Here is a 21,636-nt window from a genome sequence, read left to right on the forward strand (position 1 = left end):
AGAACGACCATGACGCCCCCTATTTAAGCTTAATTAAAAGGGTTTTGCTACATTTTCCTTCTGCAGTGAATTCAACTCGATATTTTGGTCTCTCAATGGTCAATATAAAGGGATTTCCGAGGAATAAAGACCTGGGTACATAAGCTGCCTCGCCTGATTGCCTTGTTTTCCTGCTTCATTTCTGACATAATAAAAATAAAAGAATAAATAAGGCCGAGCAAATTTCGAACTGGGTTGCTCTTTTCTTTTTTATTATTTTATCAGAAGCAAGCAAGGCAAGCAGGCGAGGTAGCTTATGTACCCAGGCCTTAAGCCTTTGCGTGGAGAAAGAACTTAATACTTTCATAAACTTACTTCAATACAGTTCGTGGTGGCGGGTATAAAAATTTCGGCCCTGCCGAACTTAATGGCTTTCTTACTTATTATAATATAAACAAATTATTAACAATTTTATTACATATACATACATACTTTTTAAAAAACCAAATACAAAATTAGATGAATATTTGTAATACCTAATTGTTACGATATTATCTATACGTTACGTATGATGAGTACGCTATTTTACCACTAAAATAATAATTTGTCTTACTTAATTATACAAATATAACAAAATCAATTCTTCGTCTCTGCTGATCTACTAATAAATTTTATCCAGAAACCATTTTTGGGCTTCAATTGGAAACCGGCAGGATCTAATTTCATGGGAATGCAACTCTTTTTGGCAGCTTCAAATTTGAAATCTCTCAACAAATAATAAATCAAAACTTTTGTTTCCAACAAGGCGAAGCGGGAACCTGAAATCACAAGAATTTATTAACAAAAATTTTAAAACTTCTTCCACCACAAATCTTCCTACCAATACAATTTCTGGGTCCCACACCAAATGGCAGGTAGGTAAATGGATGGATTTTATCTTTATTCTCTTCACTGAATCTTTCCGGATCAAATTTGTCTGGATTTTCAAAATATTTCGGATCACGATGGAAACCAACTACCGGTATCCAAACATAATCACCTTTCTTCAATTCGAATTTTGTACCATCATCCAATTCATAGGTGATGTCTTTATTACACATACGATCAATGGCTATGGCACCGGGCCATTTACGCAAGCATTCCTGCACCACCATATCCATGTAACGCATACCCATAAGAGCTTCATAGCTGAGTTGTTTACCATCCAATTGTTGTTCAACTTCTTGGATTTCTTCATAGAGCTTTTCCTGTACATCGGGATTTTCCATTAACTCATGTGTTGTCAGACAAGTTAGGGCAGCTGATGTCTCAAATCCGGCAAAGAAGAAAAGGAAACATTGACCCACAATATCAACATCACTCCATTCACGATTTGTTGTTTTGGCATGTTCCTGGCCCTTTATCATGCCGCGTGATTCCATTAACATGTTTATCATGTCGGGTCGTACTATATTGTGTTCCTGGCGATATTTCATGGCATCCAACACCAGGCTCATAAAATATGAAGTATCCTTCTTATCGAATAATTCAATATCCAATAACTACACAAAGAGAAAGAAGAATAATAAAAAAATAAAAGTAACGGCTGGAAAAGTTACATACCTTCATAATTTTCTTAAAATTTGCATACATAAGAAACTTCAAGTTTTGCGAAAATGTAAATGTTGTCACTTTCTTGCCCATTTTATAGAACTCATTATCCATATCATTATAGGAATCCACTTGTAGCCCAAAAGCAGTGGAAGCAATAATATCATTTGTAAAGCGGGTAATGAAATCTTTAACTTCAATTTCTAAACCCTGTTGGTTAAATACGGCTGGTTGTTTCTTCACATGAGCCAATGTATGCTGGGCCACTTCATTCATCAACTGGAACATTGAACGCATTTTACTACCCGTAAATGCCGGACTCAATGTTGAGCGCATATCTTTCCATTTCGTATCTTTCATCATAAATAGAGAAGCGGCAAATAGATTTTTTCCCTCATCCTCACCGAATATGGAACGATGATTTACGAAATGATCAAAATCTTTTATGGCGATTTGTTTAACCAAATCGGGATCACGTACCAGGAACATTGGTTGTCGTTGATCAAAAATGCCATAGATTCTGAAAGGAATAAAAGAAGAGTTTTATCAAACATGTCATAGTTTATGAAAATTAAAAAAATTAACCGCAGTGTTCAGATATTCTTCTATTATCCTAACCCTGCGTTTACACATGACAGGACAGTTGAGTTCATGTATTGATTGTCAAAAACCCAAAACTTGCCTGTGTGACGTAGGCGTCCAGACAACTGCAAAAACGGTTGTAAAATTATTATTGAAAATCATCGATTTCTTTTCATTTTTCATTCTCATATTTCCTTTTTGTACACATTCTTTTGTTTTCAGCACATTTAAATTATCATCTCACTTCTTTTTCACAAAAATGTCAAAAATTTGTTAACCCGACTGTCTGTGAAAAAATGATGGACAGCAGGAAGACAGCCGACAAATGTCTGTATGTGTTAGTAAATCAGAGTTGTATTTGAAGACAAACTGTCTAGTGTAAACGACTGGTAAACAACACCGTTAACACCGTTGTGTGACGTGTTGCGCGTTGAAAACAACAACCATGTGAAAAATGTGTAAGTGATGCCAAGTTTGTTCTTGAAGTTTTTATGTGGTTGTTGTAACGCAACGCTCAACGGGCCGTATGTGCCGCGGCCTTTAGTCAATTTTAGATAATTACCCAGCAAAATGTTCGATGACGAAGATGCCATTCAATCATGGGTGAAAGTGATCTGGCATGTCATCTTTTTAGCATCTCCATCGATGAATTTTTTATGAGCCTGGACCCCAAAAGATGCTTTTCATTTTTGGATCCAAAGCATGCCATTTACCAATGTTCGACATGTAATTTTCACCAATGCTTTGGTATGTCATTTCCACCAATACTTTGGCATGTCATTTTCACCAACCCTTTGCAATGACATCAACATTACGACGAGAGTTTAACAACGTTGGTTGTGATTTCGAGTCTCCGACAACATCAAGCCTATTGTAAATAATTAATCTTATATATTTAGAAAAATGTGTATAAATAAAAACACAAAATTCATTTCTATTGGATCGAAGGAATGGGTTCAAATGCTGATGAAAAGATCGGATTTTTCACGAGTTCCTTTGTACGGGTTCAAATGGTGACGAAAAGATCGGATCTTTCATGACTTCCTTTGCATTGGTTCAAATGCTAATGAAAGATCGGATCTTTCACGACTTCGTTTAAACCAATGCAAAAGATGCCATGAAATCAAGTCATCGCATGGAACCCCTTCCTTCAAATTTTGCTGGGTTATGGTTCACAAAAAACTAAGAGTACGTTTGCTCAATTTGACTGTGTGCTCACCACTGCTTTTATCTTATGGCTACATTACACCATATGCTTTTTTACATGTATGTTGTCACTTTCGGTATTCTAATATACATACCAGCTGATGTCATACTGTACTAATATAAATGTTTGCTTTTTTGTGTTCACACCCACTTTTTAAGCTTTTGAATGAACTTTAACAAACTGCGTTTTATGTGATTCCTCGCCAAATGAGAAAATGTAAAGCTCATACACAATAAATAAAAAACAATTATTGGTCTGTTCCAGTACTGCAAGAATCTACTATTTTTTACTATTTTTTCCGATAACATAAAGGAAAAAATGTTATCGTAGTAAAAAGTAGCAGCTTCTTACAGGTTCTGGAACAGAGCATATTTAATTAAAATAATGGAACAATTTTTAAAGTATGTAATAAACCATGTAACATTTCAAACAAATTTTAATTGAAATGTTAATAGATCTTAAAAATGAGTTTCTATATAATAGCTCATTTAGACTAGCTATAAATCCTCGACTTGATTTAATAAATCCAGTACAAATCTCATTGCATTTAGATATACATTTTGGAGGATTTAAATGTCAGTCAGCTGATTTTTGTTCATAGCACAATTACCAAGGTAGATGCATCAGCCCATCTGAACGAATGTGAAACGTCAAATGAATTTTTTTGCAAATTGAATTCGTGTCAAAAACCATACGTCAAATTACAAAGGTATTGTTTAATACTGAAAATGTTAGCACATTATGCTACTAATGCTAACTAAAGAGCAAATAAAGAAGTATTTTATCGCAGTTTGCCCACCTAAAATAAATAAACGAATTATTTTATCGTTTAGACATCATAAATATTAGTCTTGGTTGATTAAAATCAACTTTGTACATCAAAACAAATTTAATTTTTCCGCATTGTTTACAAATTTTTACATTTTAAATTATTTTTAGTGTTGCAATTGACCGATGCATCTACCTTGTTTCTTGTGCCAGCTTGCAACTTTTTGTATTTTCTAGCAACATGTTGCAAAAAACAGAGTTGTATACGAGGATTTATGCCAGATTTAAAACAAATCCACTCAATAGGAGGATTTATTTTTGTATGGGAAATCTGGCAGATTTTGGCTGGATTTAGCAAATAAAACCTGATAATGCGCTAAATCCGGCTAATGGTGTCATATCTAAATGGCATATAACATTTGTATTCCTGCACATTAAGGTGTCACAAAATTGGGTGCTCGAATGTCAGAGAAATCTTCCTTCCATAGACATTCTCAAAGTAATATATTCAATTATTATTTCAACGTCATATTTTTTATTTAGTATAGAACTTTACTTAAACGACTCTTTAATTTAAATGTGTATTACATTCTTAATATATTTACATATTTATTTAAATAACAAATAATACATATGAGGAAGGAAGTATATAATTACGCGATAATATTTTAACGCTCTTTTTTGCAAAAATGCCAATCATTCTGAGTAATCAATCACAACCGGTTGGTACTTGTTGTTTTTCATTAGATACACCTAGTGTAAACAATTTAATTGAATGCAAACATACATATGTACATACATAGTACATATGTATGTATGTAAATTTAAATGAACAATCTTATCAATATCATCTAGAATTTAATAAAACTACTTCAACAAAAAATGTAATACAACAACAAGAACATACAGTTATCTCATATTAAAACAAAATAAATATAGGTACTTGTTTTAAAATTTCATATAAAATGGGTCGGTCATTCACTTCATAAAAAAGTCTTATCAAATTTATTATTCATTTATTATTTTATGGTTTAAACGATAACAATAACTCAATGACTATTTATGAGCACTGCACTTTAATATCTTTGTATACACTCGACCATAATATGGAGGGTATAATTAAATTTGTCGTTCCGTTTGTAACACATCGAAATAATCATCGAAGACCCTATAAAATAGAATATATATTCTTATCTCAGGGTAAAATTCTAATTCGATTTAACCATGTCCGTCTGTCCGTCTGTTGAAATCACGATACAGCTCGCAGTTTTTAAGATAGAGCTTTGTAATTTGGTATATAAGTTTCTATTACTTCTAGGATGTTTGGTATTGTAAATGGGCTATATCGGTCCACGTTTTGATATAACCCCCATAGAACGGTACCACTCGATTTTCGGTATTTTAAAGGTTTTAGCTTCATTATCACACCGAAATGGCTGAAATTTGGTACTTAGCCTTCGTTGGGGGTATAAAACTTTCCCCCAGAAATTTTTCGGTGCAGGTCCACGCTTTCATATTGTAACTATACAATGGTACCTCCCGATTTTCAGTATTTTGAAGGTATAATACAGGTACAACGGCAAAAACAGCTGGTTATCACACCAGTTGTCAAAATGCGTTACTGTGAATAAAATCACATACAAAATGTAAACAAGCAATTCACAGAAATGCATTATTGTGAGCAAATTTGACGTTTGACATGATTTGATGTAACACCTTCTTATTCCACCATGGATTTGATGTAACACCTTCTTATTCCACCATGGATTTGATGTAAAACCTTCTTATGCTAGGTTTACATTTACGAAATCCACTCGATTTCAACTGTCAATTCCATTGCTTAATCGTCAAATGAAATCCAATGGATTTCAGATGAGATTTAATTTGACGTATACACAAAGAAATTGACAGCTGAAATCCACTCGATTTCGTAAATGTAAATGTACTATTATTCCACATGACTGATCTCACACAAACTATCAAATTCATTGTTATTGTGAATTAATCATATATAAACGTAAACAAAATGTTTTACAGATTGAAGAACTTACAATCAATATAGTCGTGTTGTTGTAGTTTCTGTTTCACCTTAGTAATTCCATCATGGTTACACGCAAGGCCTATAGCAGGTCGGCCATTCAGAGTTCTGTTAACAACTTTTGACAACAAACATAATAGATTTTACATTATTGTGATTTGAGAGTGTTTGTATTTTAAATCACAATAATGTTTTTGACAACAAACATAATCAGGTGGGTTTAGTGTCCAACTGTATAAACCATGGCACAATAATACAGGTACAACGGCAAAAACAGCTGATCTTCATACCAGTTGTCAAAATGCATTATTGTGAATAAAATCACATACAAAATGTAAACAAGCAATTCACAGTAATGCATTATTGTGAGCAAATTTGACGTTTTGCATGATTTGATGTAACACCTGTATTATTGTGCCATGATTTTGATTGAAAGATCTTCTAGCTGTCTACATTTTCGTTTACATTTTAATACGAATAATTCACGATAACTACGAATTTGACAAATTGATGAAATGTATTAAAAAATCTGTCAATTTGAATTTCGGAGGATATTGTATCTACAAAACTAATGAAGCGATTTTAACAATTTCAGTAAAAAAAAATTCGGTAAAAATAGACTGCATATTTTGTTGAATATTTTTTCTATAATCTAGGCACTTATTCGGGGCCTAAAGGCCCGACCACGCCTACTTTTTTAAATTGCAGGAGGGGGTATCTTTCCCACGCCTTTCTTTCAAACGCTATATGTATGTACATATATGCCAAACTTATGATTATATCGATTTTAGCACTATTTTTGGGAGACACTGGGGTTGTGTCTCCGACCCTAGGTACATATTTGAAGCCCAAATACCGGACCACTGACACTTTTTTAAAATATGTTATATCTTGAAAACTGATGACCACGAGCACTGTTTTCAATACATTATTTTTCCAAATGATAATGCAATTTTCAGAAAATGTGTAGGAAAGTCCCTTGGTCCAAAATGCTGTATATCTGCTTATGAATTACGGGGGCCTATTGTTTTATAATCGATATATTAGTTAGACTTATGAATGCATCGGCTTGGACATTAATTTTCGAGATAACGGTGGTTGCGCCCCGAACTTACAAACCGATTTTCATGAAATTTTGTGGAATGTGCCACGGTATATCCCGCAGTAAGAAAAACGATATATTTACAAATTTCCCTATATGGTGAGGTTCAACGGTCCATCAGCCATAAAAACTAAAAAAACAAGTAAAAAAGTATCAGTCGGCTTTGCCGACAGAGATATACCCTTAGCCTGTGTATATTGAAACAATATTTTTCCAAAATACGTATGTATTTAAGGGGTTTTAAACATTTTGGGCGTTTAAACCGACAAAAATGTTGATTAGGATTAAAGATCAAAAGTATTGCGGAGGACATACTAAAACGAATGGATCGACATTGACCGTTATGGAAGTGGATCTCCAGCCACAACATATGGTGCCATAGGGGGTTTTTACAATCTTCGGGCTGTTTGCTCAAGAAGTATGGACTTGCACCTAAAAAATATTTAGCGTCGTAATTGAGGCAGCGAATGCAAGTTGCTTCAACAAAAATCAAAGTGATTCGATATCAGGTCTTAAAGTGAACTTATCCGAAATTTTGTTTGGGAGGTACCGGATGGAGTGGACAAATATAGTCCATATTTGAACCTGATCTATATCTGGTAGATATATTACGATGCGTAAAGTATAGACCAATTCGGCCACTCCCTTCAAGAGTTACAGTACGAATAATTTTTCCGAACATTTTTGAACTTTTGTGGGGGAGGTACCTTAAGGAGTGGACCGATATGGCTTATCTTCAAACTTAAACTCTGTTTGGACAAAATATTACTAAGGCCAAATTTTGGACCGAATCGGCAGATCCGTTCGAGAGTTATCTTGCGCTCCAACCACCTCACACGGTGTCATAGGGGTTGTTTGCAACTTTCAGGCTATTTTCTCAGGAAGTATGGACTTGCCCCTGATGAAACTTGTACCGTCGTATGGAGGGCAGTGAATACAAGTTGCTGAAACAAAATTCAAAGCGATTCGAGAGATGGCCCTAAACTGAACTTTTCCGAAATTTTGTGTGGGAGGTATCCGAAGGAGTGGACCGATTGAGTCCATATTGAAACCTTATTTAAGCCTGGTACACATTTCACGATGGGCAAAGTATGGACCAAATCTGTTACTCCCTTCAAGAGTTATCGTGCGCACAAATTTTCCGAACATTTGCGGGGGAGGTACCGGAAGGAGTGGACCGATATAGCCCATCTTCGAACTTAAACTAAGTTTGCGTAAAATATTACGTAAGCCAAAATTTGAACCGAACCGGTTTATCCGTTGGAGAGTTATCGTGCGCTTTAGCCTGCCAGACAGACAGACGGACGGACATCGCTCAATCGACTCCAAATTGTCTAAAACACATTTCGTTCAAACATACTTGTGGTCTAAAACCATTATTTCGATGAGGCACATTTTGCCCGTATGAAAGTGTATATACCCTCGTTAGCGTAAATGCTGAAGGTATAAATATAAGTCTCAATAAGCGGGAGAATTTGACATAACCATTTTCTTAACTTTTATAATTAGATCGCTTTAGGATAATGATAGGGGGCATGGACCATAATAAATCCTAAACAGCATCAATGGGGGGAAAAATCCGACAAAGTCTGTAAGAGAAAAGAAAGGTTACACACAAAATCTGTTGATAAATTTTAAATCCTAACTGAATATCTCGGTTTGACAATGGACCCGAACAAACGAGGTAGAAAATACCTATACCTATTTGCATTTTGGTCGCCAACATTCGAAAATTGAAAAGGCAAATAAAGAAAAAGTAAACAATATCCACAACAACAAAATTATTCAATTGTCATCTCTCGTTAATTGAATGATCATTGTCTTTGAAGTAAATCCGACTTTAACACATACTTTTATTAACCGTTGTACGTGTGTATGTAGGTATGTATGTATTTTTTTAATAATCTTGAAAATTGAATAAATTTGTTATTGAAGATATTTCATGCCATGTGCGCCTAGGGCACTGGCTTCCAAGTCTGTGTCTGTCGTATTTGAAAATATAAAAAATAAAGCGCAACGCAAAACGACATTGTGTGTGGTTACATACAAACGTCTACATACATATGTGATATCGTTAGAAGTGATATTGCAAGCTCAGTTACAAAGTTCATGTTCAAGGACGTTTACTGTGTGTGTGTGTGTGGATGCAAGCTAGACAGGGTGACGGATTATTTATGTTTTTGGAGCTAGATTCTGTAGATGTTATTTAGGCTCTGGTGATTGCTTCAGATTTATGCTTGGTTTACATTTACGAAATCCACTCGATTTCAACTGTCAATTCCATTGCTTAAACGTCAAATGAAATCCAACGGATTTCGGATGAGTTTTCATTTGACGTATACCCAACGGAATTGACAGTTGAAATCGAGCGGATTTCGTAAATGTAAACCAAGCATTAGAATCATTTTTAAAATGTATTATTTTATTTTAAGTTAGTAGCAGTACGTTTACATACAAATGTATTTATTTAATCCATTGGGTTTAAATTGTCAAATCCATTGGGTCATGACGAAATCATAAGGTGGCGTAAAACGCCAGAGTCAGCGAATCAATTGTATGAAAACGTAAACAAATGACATCCTGAAGAATGTACGGCCTAAACAGAGTTGTTGTTGTGCTACTTACGTGACCTGGTAAATAGATCATGCATTGAGTAAATACTCATAAAGCAGGTTAATCCGACATAATGCTCTAATGTAAACATGGCGTAAGGCTTGCATTTTAGATACACTAGTACCCCATTTGCACTTAACCCGATTTAATAAACCCACTGGGTTTCAAATGTCAATTCCATAGCGCAAACGTCAAATAAATCTTCATAAAGAAGATTAATGCTGCAAGAAGCTCAAATGCAAACGCCGTTTAATAGTACGTGTACATCATGGCACAATAATACAGGTACAGCGGCAAAAACAGCTGATCTTCATACCAGTTGTCAAAATGCATTATTGTGAATAAAATCACATACAAAATGTAAACAAGCAATTTACAGTAAAGGTTAAAATACATTGAACTTTGTTGCTTGCTTCACGCTCAATTTCATGTAGAAGAATAAAGGCCAAGTACTACCTAATTCAAATGCTGCCTAGTTAATTTGAATTAGGTAGTACTTTGCATTTATTCTTCTACATGAAATTGAAGCTGAAAACAGATACAACGTTTGATTAAAGTTTTGCGTTGGGCGTCGAGAAAAAAACAACAACAACAGGGCGACGACGACATCAAAGTCCGGCGTTTATGTGTTTGCCGGCATATATTTCAAATGAATTTGAATTTTTCGGCATCATGCCCAACAGTGTAAAAACGGCCAAAACGACACAAAACTTTACTCAAACGTTGTATGTGTTTTCAGCTTGAGTGTGATAAAGCGGCGTATTTCATTGTGTTTCTACCTTAATGCATTATTGTGAGCAAATTTGACGTGTTGTATGATTTGTTGTAACACCTTTTTATTCCACCATGGTGTACATTGTACTTGTAAAATTTAATTAAATGGGTCAATATATTGAGCAATGTCTTTGGACGAGATATCTTTGTTCAATTTTTCTCCTTGGGTATTTTCATTGTTTTCTCCGGTATATACTTTGTTTTCCTGATATCAACTCGGGGTTCATAGCTCTTAATAAAAAAATAAATCTTGATGTAATTTTTTAATATCATACATATTACTTTAATTTTGTAAATAAATTTAACAAAAACACTACACTTACTTTCCATCATATTGATTATAAATCTCTATGAAAAGATCGAACATTGATTTGCGACGTAACACCATGTCCATGAAATTACCAAACATTGGAACGGGTTTGGCATAGGGTAGACCACGTTTCTTAAAAAAGTCATAATTGGCGGTCGACCAACGATATATGAGGTATAGAACCACTGACAATAATATTACAAATTCCACCCACATTTTAGATGTATTCTATTTATTTATTACAAGCTACTGTTTTTTACACAATTTAAATTTTTTCAAATTTCAAATTAACTTTTATTGTTACGATCACTTGGACATCACCGCTTAAACTGGATGTTTGAATTGTGCAAAACAGTTATTTATGCCCGGTAAAGGCAAACAAGTTAAACTCTTGCTCTCTGTAATGCGTTGTTGTTACTTTTTTGCTTATTCATTATTACTAGCAGTAGAATTTAATCGGCGTATCAGCTACAATTGAGTTTTGTTTACACGTCTGTCCAGTTGATTTTATTTTCTTTCATCGAGGAAAATGCATGTAAACGCTTTGCATTTACTTTATTGCGTTTATCTTTGGCGCCAAAACAACAAAACCGAACAACAAAGGAAAAAGCTTTTTTGCAATTTGCTCATTCTCTTGTTTTTGTTTCATAAATCAATTTGTTTTTGAAATGATGCAAGTTCTTTACAGATATATTGAAATTCACAACTTGTAATCAAAATCATTTACACTTGAAAGACAGAAAGATAAAAGAAAGTTAAAATATACTGTCGCTCATATACATAGGGTTAGGCAGGAGGTGGCAGATACAAAGCAACGGTTTTGATTAGTTATAATATGGTAAAGTCCAGTAGTAAAGCTGAAAACACATCCAACGTTTGAGTAAAGTTTTGTGTTGGGCGGTGAGAAAAAAACAACAACAATAGGACGACGCCGACACCAAAGTCCAGCGTTGATCTGTTTGCCGGCATATATTGCAAATGAATTTGAATTTTTCGGCATCATGTCGAACCGTGTAAAAACGGCCAAAACGACACAAAACTTTACCCAAACGTTGGATGTGTTTTCAGCTAAAGATTCTGTAACATTTTTAGCGCTAGGGAAAAAGTGGCAAAATTAAAACGCAGAATTCTGAACTAAAACTTTTAAAAAAGTTAGCAACACTCATTTTATAGTACGTTTTGTTTGTTTACCTCATGGCACAATAATACAGGTACAGCGGCAAAAACAGCTGATCTTCATACCAGTTGTCAAAATACATTATTGTGAATAAAATCACATACTAAATGTAAACAAGCAATTCTCAGTAATGCAGTATTGTGAGCAAATTTAACGTTTTGCATGATTTGCCGTAACACCTACTTAAGGCCTGGGTACATAAGCTGCCTCGCCTGGTTGCCTTGCTTTCCTGCTTCATTTCTGACATAATAAAAATAAAAGAATAAAGAATGCCGGGCAAATTTCGAACAAGGTTGCTCTTTTCTTTTTTATTTTTTTATCAGAAGCAAGTAAGGTAAGCAGGCTAGGCAGCTTATGTACCCAGGCCTTTATTCCACCATGGTTTACCGTTTGTATGTGATTTTATTCACAATAATGCATTTTGACAACTAATGCACTTTTTACAAAACACAAAAAACAGGTTTTAGAGCTGTTTCGTAATTTATTTGCTAAAACAGGCAACATTTTTCGTCATTTACCATACAAAAATAAATGACGATAGCTGCGTCATTTAATCTAAACAACGCACGAAAACATCAAAACAACTGTTTTATGTTTTTGTTGTATGGTGGAGAAAAACCAAAATACTCAAAGAATAAAAAATTTAAAACTACTGACATTTATCGTTGCAGCTAACGCTCCTCAGCTGCGAAGGATAGACGATGTTGGGTGGGAGGGGTCCTATGGTGATTAGGATGGCTCTCACGGTAACAACCGACCAAGTATTGAACAAAAGCATGCCAATGTGCTGGAAGAATCTTTGTCTCCTCATGAAGATATGACATCCGTGTACCGGTCAGCGGCTGCCACCTCAGTGTACACATGTTTGTATTTGTATCGTTTTTCAGTATTTCTTTTTGATAACTTTGGCATAAGTCGATTGCCTGCCCTTTCCTTTCTCCGCTCTTCGGAATACCATATCCTTTTCGCCGCTTAGAAGAAGTTGATGTTCGAGTCCTTGTAGGATGTGGTCCAAAACTTTGTCCCAGACACTCTTTCCTGTCTCCGCTGCCATCTTCCTCTTCTGATAGGTCCGGATTTTCCTTTCAAAATCCTTAAGGCCTGTGTACATAAGCTGCCTCGCCTGGTTGCCTTGCTTTCCTGCTTCATTTATGACATAAAAATAAAAGAATAAAGAAGAAAAGGGCAGCCTAGTTCGAAATTGGCTCGGCCTTCTTTATTCTTTTATTTTATTGTATGTCAGAAATGAAGCAGGGAAGCAAGGCAACCAGGCGAGGCAGCTTATGTACCCAGGCCTTGAAGGGGTGAGTACATAAGCTGCCTTGCCTGCTTACCTTGCTTACTTCTGATAAAATAATAAAAAAGAAAAGGGCAACCCAGTTCGAAATTTCCTCGGCCTTCTTTATTCTTTTATTTTTATTATGTAAAAAATGCAGCACGAAAGCAAGGCAATCAGGCAAGGCAGCTTATGTACCCAGGCCTTTAGTCTTTCCAGAAGATTTGGTGGTCGGGATCGCCTTCATTATGTCAGAGCTAACTCCTCTTCGTGGTGCTTGACAATATTTACTCGGGCATTTGAAGGTTAGAAGCTCTTTTTCTTCTTCTACGATTTCGCTGTGTTCTGTTCGTCGGGATATTTTATGCTGTTCTCCGATTCCGAGGAAATGCATGTCAGAGCAAATTTTCTCAATGGTTGTCTGATGGTCCTTAAGTAGTCTCCTACAACCCCTACTGGTATCGATCACATCCCCTGTGTTGCCTTTTGGCCTATGTTGGCTGCGGGTCTTTTTCTGTCTCAGCGACCGTCTTCCTCTTCTGAAATGTCCGTTATGTCCTTTTGAGAATCTCCAGTCTTATCAGAACATTTAGTGGTCGAGCTCACCTTCTGTATGTACAAGCTCACAGGGTCGCTATCTCCTCTTCGCTGCTCTTGACGAGGTTTGTCCATATTTACATTAGGCAATTTTCCTTGCGGCAATTGTCAATTTGAAGGAGAGGGGGGTGGGACATACGGTAGCCCTTTGCCTCTCAGTACTCTCTCACACCGACAAACTGACAATTGCCGCAAGGGAAATTGCCAAATGTAAATATGGACTTTACTCGGAGCATTTGAAGCTGAGAAGCTCATCTTCTTCTTCGACGGTTTCTAAGTGTTTAATTCTTCGGGAGATTTCATCATATTTGCCACTTCCGAGGAAGTAGATGTCCCAATTTTCTTGGGATGTGGTCCAAAAGTTTGTAGTTGAACGTTTTCTAAATGGTTTTCTTTATGTCCGAGCTCAATGTGTCGTCGCCTACTAAAAGATCCTTGGGACGGTTTCCTCTTTATGGATCTTGACAAGGTTTACTTGGTGTATTTGAAAGTGGGAAGCCTCTTCGTCACTTAGAGGAAGTGTATGTCTAAGAGTTAGTAGTTGACCATTTTCACATTGCTTTTCTGGTAGTCCTCTATTGATGTCGACCACTGCATAACACTGTGCGCCCCTGTCTACTTTGGCGTAAGTTGATTGCTCTTTGAGGGAGTTTGTCGTTCAATGGTTTTTGGTGGTCCTTAGGTAGCCTCCCAGACCCTCGATCACTGCATAAAGGCCTAGCTACATAAGCTGCCGGATTTCTTGCTCTGCTTCATTTTTGATAAAAGAATAGAGAAGGCCGATCTAATTTCGCACTTGGTTGCGGATCTAAAACGCCAGTCGCTTTTGTTCTGCCTCGCATGTTTTTTCTTATACTTGCGTGGTTTAGCCCCTGACAGCTCCATTTTTCTGTTGTGAGCTTCTGTGTACCGACAACAACAGCAAAACAACCACTATTGGTCTGTTCCTTTACTTTTGAAAATGGTAAAACCGGCAAAAATAGCAAAAGTTGTAATCTGCTTCCATATGAATTGTATGGTGTCTGAAGTAAAGGAACGCTTTTCGGGTAAAAAGTTGTTAAACTCGAAGATTCTCGAACAGAGCTTATGTGAAATGGAGCGAGATCATTCCGTCATCTTCTGTACATTAATGGGGATTTCCACATTGTGTTTAATTTGCTGTTGTTATCGGTTTTCGAGTCAGCGTAGCTTTCAGTCTATGATGGTTGGGTCCAGAATAAACTCTCACTGACCTTCTCTGTATAACCTTCCTTTTTTTGCCCGTAGATTCCTTGTTCGGAGCCGTACCTTCTACTACAAATACCAAGGTACACACATTGGGGCAGATATCTGCCATCGCTGGAGGACCACAACGTGTGAGCCGCAGACAGATCATTAATCCCTAGCCATTACTTTTTTATATAGGCTCTGCACCGTAACTTTATTACTTTTTCCTTCCTTCGTTTGCGAATTTAGTTCTGGGGAAACACCTCTATATTATATTTTTGTCCGCTGAAAACTCGGAGGTTTTTAGTCCGTTTATCATAATATGCTACTCCAAGCTGGTTGTAACATAAGTGATTTCCCTATTTGGAAGCAGAATAGTATCAGCAAATTTGATTAGAAGTTATAACTTGGACCTTTGGAAACTATCAGAGTTTACCACAATAAGGTGTTACTAATATTTGTAAAGGTGTTTCTTTTTATTGGCGCCCAACGTGGGTTTTGCAGCAATAAAGTAGTTGAATCATAAGTGCATGTGAATGGGGACTATATCTACTTACGTGAAAGTTATTATAGTAAGAGGTAGTTTACACTATCTATCAATGTCATATGACACGAAATAAAAACATTCCATATCTACCCACGCATGCAATGTGGAGACGTAATTTTATTACAATTTTGCTGGTGTGGACGCACAAAGTAAATGGCGTAAGGAAAATCCCCAATATTGCACATATTAGCGACTGTATTATGATGGAAAATTTCATGTCATATGACATTTACATATAGTGTAAACTACCCCTAAGTTTACATTTACGGAATCAAGTGGATTTCAACTGTCAATTCCTTTGTGTATATGTCAAATGAAATCTCATCTGACATCGATTGGACTTCATTTGACGTTTAAGCAATGGAATTGACAGTTGAAAGCGAGTGGATTTCGTAAATGTAAACCTAGCATTACTTGGACATTGTGAACAAAGTGAACTAAATGAGATGTTATTAAAACTTCAAATGTTGTTTCTTCGTAATTGGCGCCCAACGTGGTATTTGTAGCTTTTAATATTTTGAGTAATGCGAACATATTTAATTCATATGTCTCTGGGTGTTAGCTTGAACCAAAATCCACCTTCCGCTGCAAATTCAAATGTCTTAGTGCTTATCTTAAAGGGATTGCACATTTTCGGTGAACGTTCAATACGGAATTGTTTTATCAGATTGAAAATAAATACTTTCGTCTCCAGAACAGCTAGACGTGATCCTGTTTAATAAAGAATATCAAAATTAATCAACTTCTATGCACGCTAAAGCAATCGTCACCAGCATACCTATACAATTTCTTGGACCCACACCAAATGGTATATAAGTAAATGGTTGTATATTATCCTTATTCTCTGCACTAAATCTTTCGGGTATAAATTTCTCCGGTTCGGGCCAATATTTTTCATCCATGTGTAAAGCAATTATTGGAAACCATACAGACTCTCCAGATTTAAATTCATATTTTCCCTCATTATCCAAATGATAAGTAATATCTTTGTTACAAACACGATCTACAGCCAAGGTTGGTGGCCATTTGCGCAATACTTCCGATATAATCATATCTAAATAGGGCACTTTTTGTTGTAATATATCATATGACAATTGTTCGCCTGCTTGCATATCCTCCGTAACTTGGGTAATTTCTTCGAAAAGTTTTTCTTGGACATCTGGATTTTCCATAAGTTCATAGGCTGTAAAACTCAATAGAGTAGCAACCGATTCAAAGCCGGCAACAAAAAATAATAGACATTGTGCAGCCATTTCAGTATCGTCCCAGTGATGTTTCACAGCCTGGCTTTGAGATTCTTTATCTCTGGCCTCCATTAACATATTAATCATATCGGGTCGTATAATATTGTGCTCCTTGCGATATTTCATGGTCTTGATAACCAAATCCATATAATATTTGGTTAATTCCGCAGTGAAGAGATCAATTTTTAAGAGCTAGAACGAAGTACACGTATTTAAATATTTTTAATAATACATCCTAAATGAGTATAACATACCTTTGACAAACGTCGAAAGTTGATCATCAAAACAAATTTGATATTTTGCCAAAATGAAAAGGTGGTCATTTTTTTACCCATCATATAGAATTCATTTTCCACATCCTCAAAAGAATTCACCTGAATACCAAATGCCACTGTGGCAATTATATCCGTTGTAAAACGTTTAGCAAATTCTTTCAACTCGAGTTCAACCCCATCGTTTGTAGTTTTCTTCCGTTCCGCATTCAAATAGTCACTCGCCTGTTGGGCTACATGATTCATTAGCAAGAATGTACTACGTAGTTTACTACCGGTAAATGCTGGTGACAATGTGGTACGCATATCCTTCCATTTAGCATCCTGCAAAAAAATCAAAGATGATCCGAAAATATGGCTTTCTTCGCTTTCATCTTTGCGAAAGGCATTTCGATGATTTACAAAATGTTCAAAATCTCTTATGGCAATGTTTTTTATTAGTTCTGGATCACGAATCAGCAGCAGCGGTTGCCGCTGATCAAAGATACCATAAATTCTGTAAAAAAAAAAAATTAAATAAATTGCTCTGTTCCAGTACTGCAAGAATCTACTAATTTTTACTATTTTTGTCGATAACATAAAGGAAAAATTGTTATCGTAGTAAAAAATAGTAGCTTCTTGCAGGTTCTGGAACAGAGCAAATATGAATGATGATAACAAGTTTCTATTGGTTTGTTCCAGTACTGCAAGAATCTACTAATTTGTACTATTTTTTTCGATAACATAAAGGAACAAATGTTATCGTAGTAAAAATTAGTAGTTTATTGCAGGTTCTGTAACAGAGCATATGATTTATAGTTTTTAAAATTGTATTTGAAATGAATTATATGTATGTATATCTATTTATTACTGTTTATTACTGTAGCTATAAGTATATGAATTCCTAGCTTTAATTTGTTATCGATAAGTATATTGTAAATTATAAGGAATGTAGCAAATGGCTGTTCCAGAAATACCCTCTGCCGAAATATTCATCGGAGAACCTAAACAGTACATACATTCAGGGTAAAATTCTAGGTCGATATAACCATGTCCGTCTGTTGAAATCAAGATACGGTCCTCGTTTTGATATAGATCCCATAGAACGGTACCACCCGATTTTCGGTATTTTGAAGTTTTTGGCTTCAATATCACACCGAAATGGCTGAAATTTGGTACTAGGTCTTCGTTGATGGTATAAAAACGTTCTCTCAGAATTTTGTTGGTATATATCATATCATATAGCCCCCATAGAACGGTGCATTCCGATTTTCGGTATTTTGAAGGTTGTGGCCTCATTATTCCACAGAAATGTTGTATTTAGTCTTCATTTGGGGTATAAAACTTTCCGTATGAAATTTGTCGGTATATAGAACGGCACCTCCCGATTTTCGGTATTTAATATTCATCCGAAATGGCTGAGATTTGTTATTTAGTCTTCGTTGGGGGTATAAAACTTTTCCCCAGAAATTTGTCGGTACAGGTTCACGCCTTAATATACCCCCCATAGAACGCTACCTCCCGATTTTCGGCATTTTGAAGGTTATGGCCACAATAATCCATCGAAATGGCTGAAATTTGGTATCTAGCCTTCGTTGGGGGCATTTAACTAACTAAAGGCCTGGGTACATATGCTGCCTCGCCTACTTACCTTGCTTACTTCTGATAAAAGAATAAAAAAGAAAAGGGCAACCCAGTTCAGAATTTCCTCGGCATCCTTTATTCTTTTGTTTTTATTATGTCAGAAATGAATCAGGAAAGCAAGGCAATCAGGCCTGTACCCAGGCCTTTACTTACATATTCCGAACCTCTTTTACCTTGCAGAGGTTTTTGCAAAGACTTCTCCAGTTTACCCTGTCTTGAGCCATGGGTTTGGCCGTTTTGGGTTCTATATTTCGTTCGGTTGGTGTGTCGTTAACTGTATCCATTTCCTTCTTTTTCCTCTGCTTTATGTACTTGACGGTCTTGCCTCCCATACTTGTCTTGGTAGTCGATTGCCTGGCATTCTGGCAACATGTCCAAACCATCTTAAGTTATTTTGTCTAACTCTGTTCTTTAGTGGCTCAAATTCTAGAGTGGTTCTTATAGTGAAATTTCGCACTCTGTTCCTTCTTGTTTGTCATACAACTCGCCGCAGATATTTTATTTCTGCAGACTGAATTCTACTTTGGTTTTTTGTTGTGAGGGTCCACGATTCACTCCCGTGCGTAAGCATCGGTATGTATGTTGATTTGAATACTGCCAAAAACACTTGGTTACCTCTTTTTTGCTAATGAAGATTTTGTTTAGTCTGTAATATCGACTTGCAGTTGCAGATATTCTACGGTTGAGATCCTTGTCTGCTTTGACGTCGTCGCTCATTACCGCACCAAGATAACAAAAATGTTGAACTTGTTTGAGTGGTTCTGTTCCAATAAATAGTTGATGTTGACTTTTATTTCGGCTAATTACCATTGTCTCGATCTTCTTTGTGGTGATGCGTAGTCCTCGCTTGGTCATTTCGTCAGTATATCCTCCATTAGAATTATAAACAGATATGGGCTTACTCCTTGGTTTCTTAAAAATTCTTCCGAAGCAGCGTTGCCAGTTAGCACGTAGTTCCGACAGCTTTTATAAAAGCTTCTTATTCGCCTGATAAGGTTTCTGTCCACGTTTTTTCAAGAACCTTCCACTTTTCTTGTGTTTCTTTGTTGTATTCAATGTTTTTTTCTGTTATTTGTCTCATTACAAAATTAAGTCTCGAGTTCCCCGGTTGGGTCTGAAACCGCATTGTTCTTCTTCTAGCTGGTCTTCGAGTTCGCTCCTCAGTCTATTTGTTAAAATTCTGGAGTATATTTTCCCAGCTACTGATAGAAGTGATATTCCTCTATGGTTCTGGCACAATTGATTATCACCAACTTTCTGCTCTAAATTTGTCGGTAATGGCTGAAATTTGGTATTTAGTCTACGTGGGAATTAAAAACCTTTCCGACTGAAATTCGTCGGTATAGGTCCACGTTTCCATTAAGTCAATATCCCACCATAATTACTGACATTTGTTATTTAGTCTTCCATGGAGTTATAAAAATTTCCAGAAGAGAATTATCAGTATAGGTCCACGTCGTCCTATATCCCCCATAGAAGCATACCCCTAGATTTTCGGTATTTTTTAGGTTTTTTCCCCATTATCTTACCGAAATATTGGAAATTTAGTCTTCTTTGAATAAATCCCCATAAAGAAGGTTAAACCAGCAAAAACCGCTAATACGAACTCCCCTAAACATTTATTTTGTCACTTGAGTTCCCACTTTTGTTGAACATTTTTGCTGCTCCGCTTACTAATTGGTCTCGATTTAGGTATACATGTCGCGAACGCTCCTTATTAAGAAAATAAGTGAGAAACTCACTTCAAATACTCGCAACGATGTCGTTATTCATAAAGCTGCCACCAATAAATAGGCCTGTTCGATAACTTATGTAGCTGCGTTTTGGCGTTAGCTGCCCATTTTCGTTTTTCTTGCGTAGAACAAATATGCTATTTTCTATCAAATTTATTTAAGATAACTGGATTTTTGGCTTTGGTGCACAAAAATGTCTGCAATTTTGCAATGTTCAGGTAAGCGAAAACTGCTATACTTGCAACTACTTCTCATTTCTCTTTTGTTGAACAAGTTTGTTATCGAACAGCATTTTGTAAAAGTTTGTACATATTTGGGTTATCGAACAGACCTAATACTTTGTAGGTGTGATATCATCCTTTATTTTTTGTCACCATTTATTCTTACCTGCCATCATGTTTGTTGTACAAATCTATTATGACTTCATATAATGATTTCTTTCTGCGAAGCATTTCCACCATACTTCCCATTAAAAACACCGGCTTTTCATAGGGTATACCACGCTTAACAAAATAATCATTATTTGCTGTACCCCAATGATAGATAATTACGGCTAAGGTAGCCACTAAAACTGTTACTTCAATCCACATATCCGCTTTTCACGTCTTCACTCTATAAAAACGTAACAAAAACTAACAATGTTTGACAGCGAACTCTAATCTTTAGTCATAGATCAGTTATCAAATATTTTGTTAACAACAAAACAAGAGAGATAACTGCCCCTTTCTCGAAAAAAACAAATCAACCGCAACTATGTAGATTTTTATTCTCCATAAAATGAATGTTGTTTTCAAGATTTTCCGTGGGTATTAAATAAATATAAACAGAAAAGCTCACTAAGTGAGCAAAATCGAGAGAGAGGCAAATTTAAGGCATGGAAAAATATAAATAAAAAATTTCATAAACTTTTAATTGTTTATGATACACAAAAACTAAGAGTACGTTTTCACAATTTGCCTGTGTGCTAGCACACAAGCGTGCTCACCCCTGGCTCACTT

The 21,636-nt window shown here is 35.9% G+C and overlaps 2 protein-coding genes across 3 annotated transcripts in view; one reads left to right on the top strand and one right to left on the bottom strand.

Moving 5' to 3' along the window:
* Positions 1-21,636, top strand: part of Sol1 — a 458,110-nt gene that overhangs the window by 350,480 nt on the left and 85,994 nt on the right. The window lies entirely within an intron of this gene.
* Positions 423-21,267, bottom strand: LOC141390924 (uncharacterized). Its single transcript, XM_073963854.1, has 8 exons — positions 21,026-21,267; positions 17,265-17,778; positions 16,545-17,202; positions 16,311-16,477; positions 10,977-11,191; positions 1,582-2,089; positions 860-1,520; positions 423-797 (listed from the first exon to the last, which is right to left on the bottom strand). Exons 1-8 carry the CDS (start codon positions 21,226-21,228, stop codon positions 616-618), a joined length of 3,108 nt encoding a protein of 1,035 aa, XP_073819955.1. The 5' UTR covers positions 21,229-21,267; the 3' UTR covers positions 423-615.

This window comes from Musca autumnalis, unplaced genomic scaffold (genome assembly GCF_047663935.1).
Source record: "Musca autumnalis isolate F117 unplaced genomic scaffold, ASM4766393v1 scaffold_1, whole genome shotgun sequence".
Taxonomy (NCBI): domain Eukaryota; kingdom Metazoa; phylum Arthropoda; class Insecta; order Diptera; family Muscidae; genus Musca; species Musca autumnalis.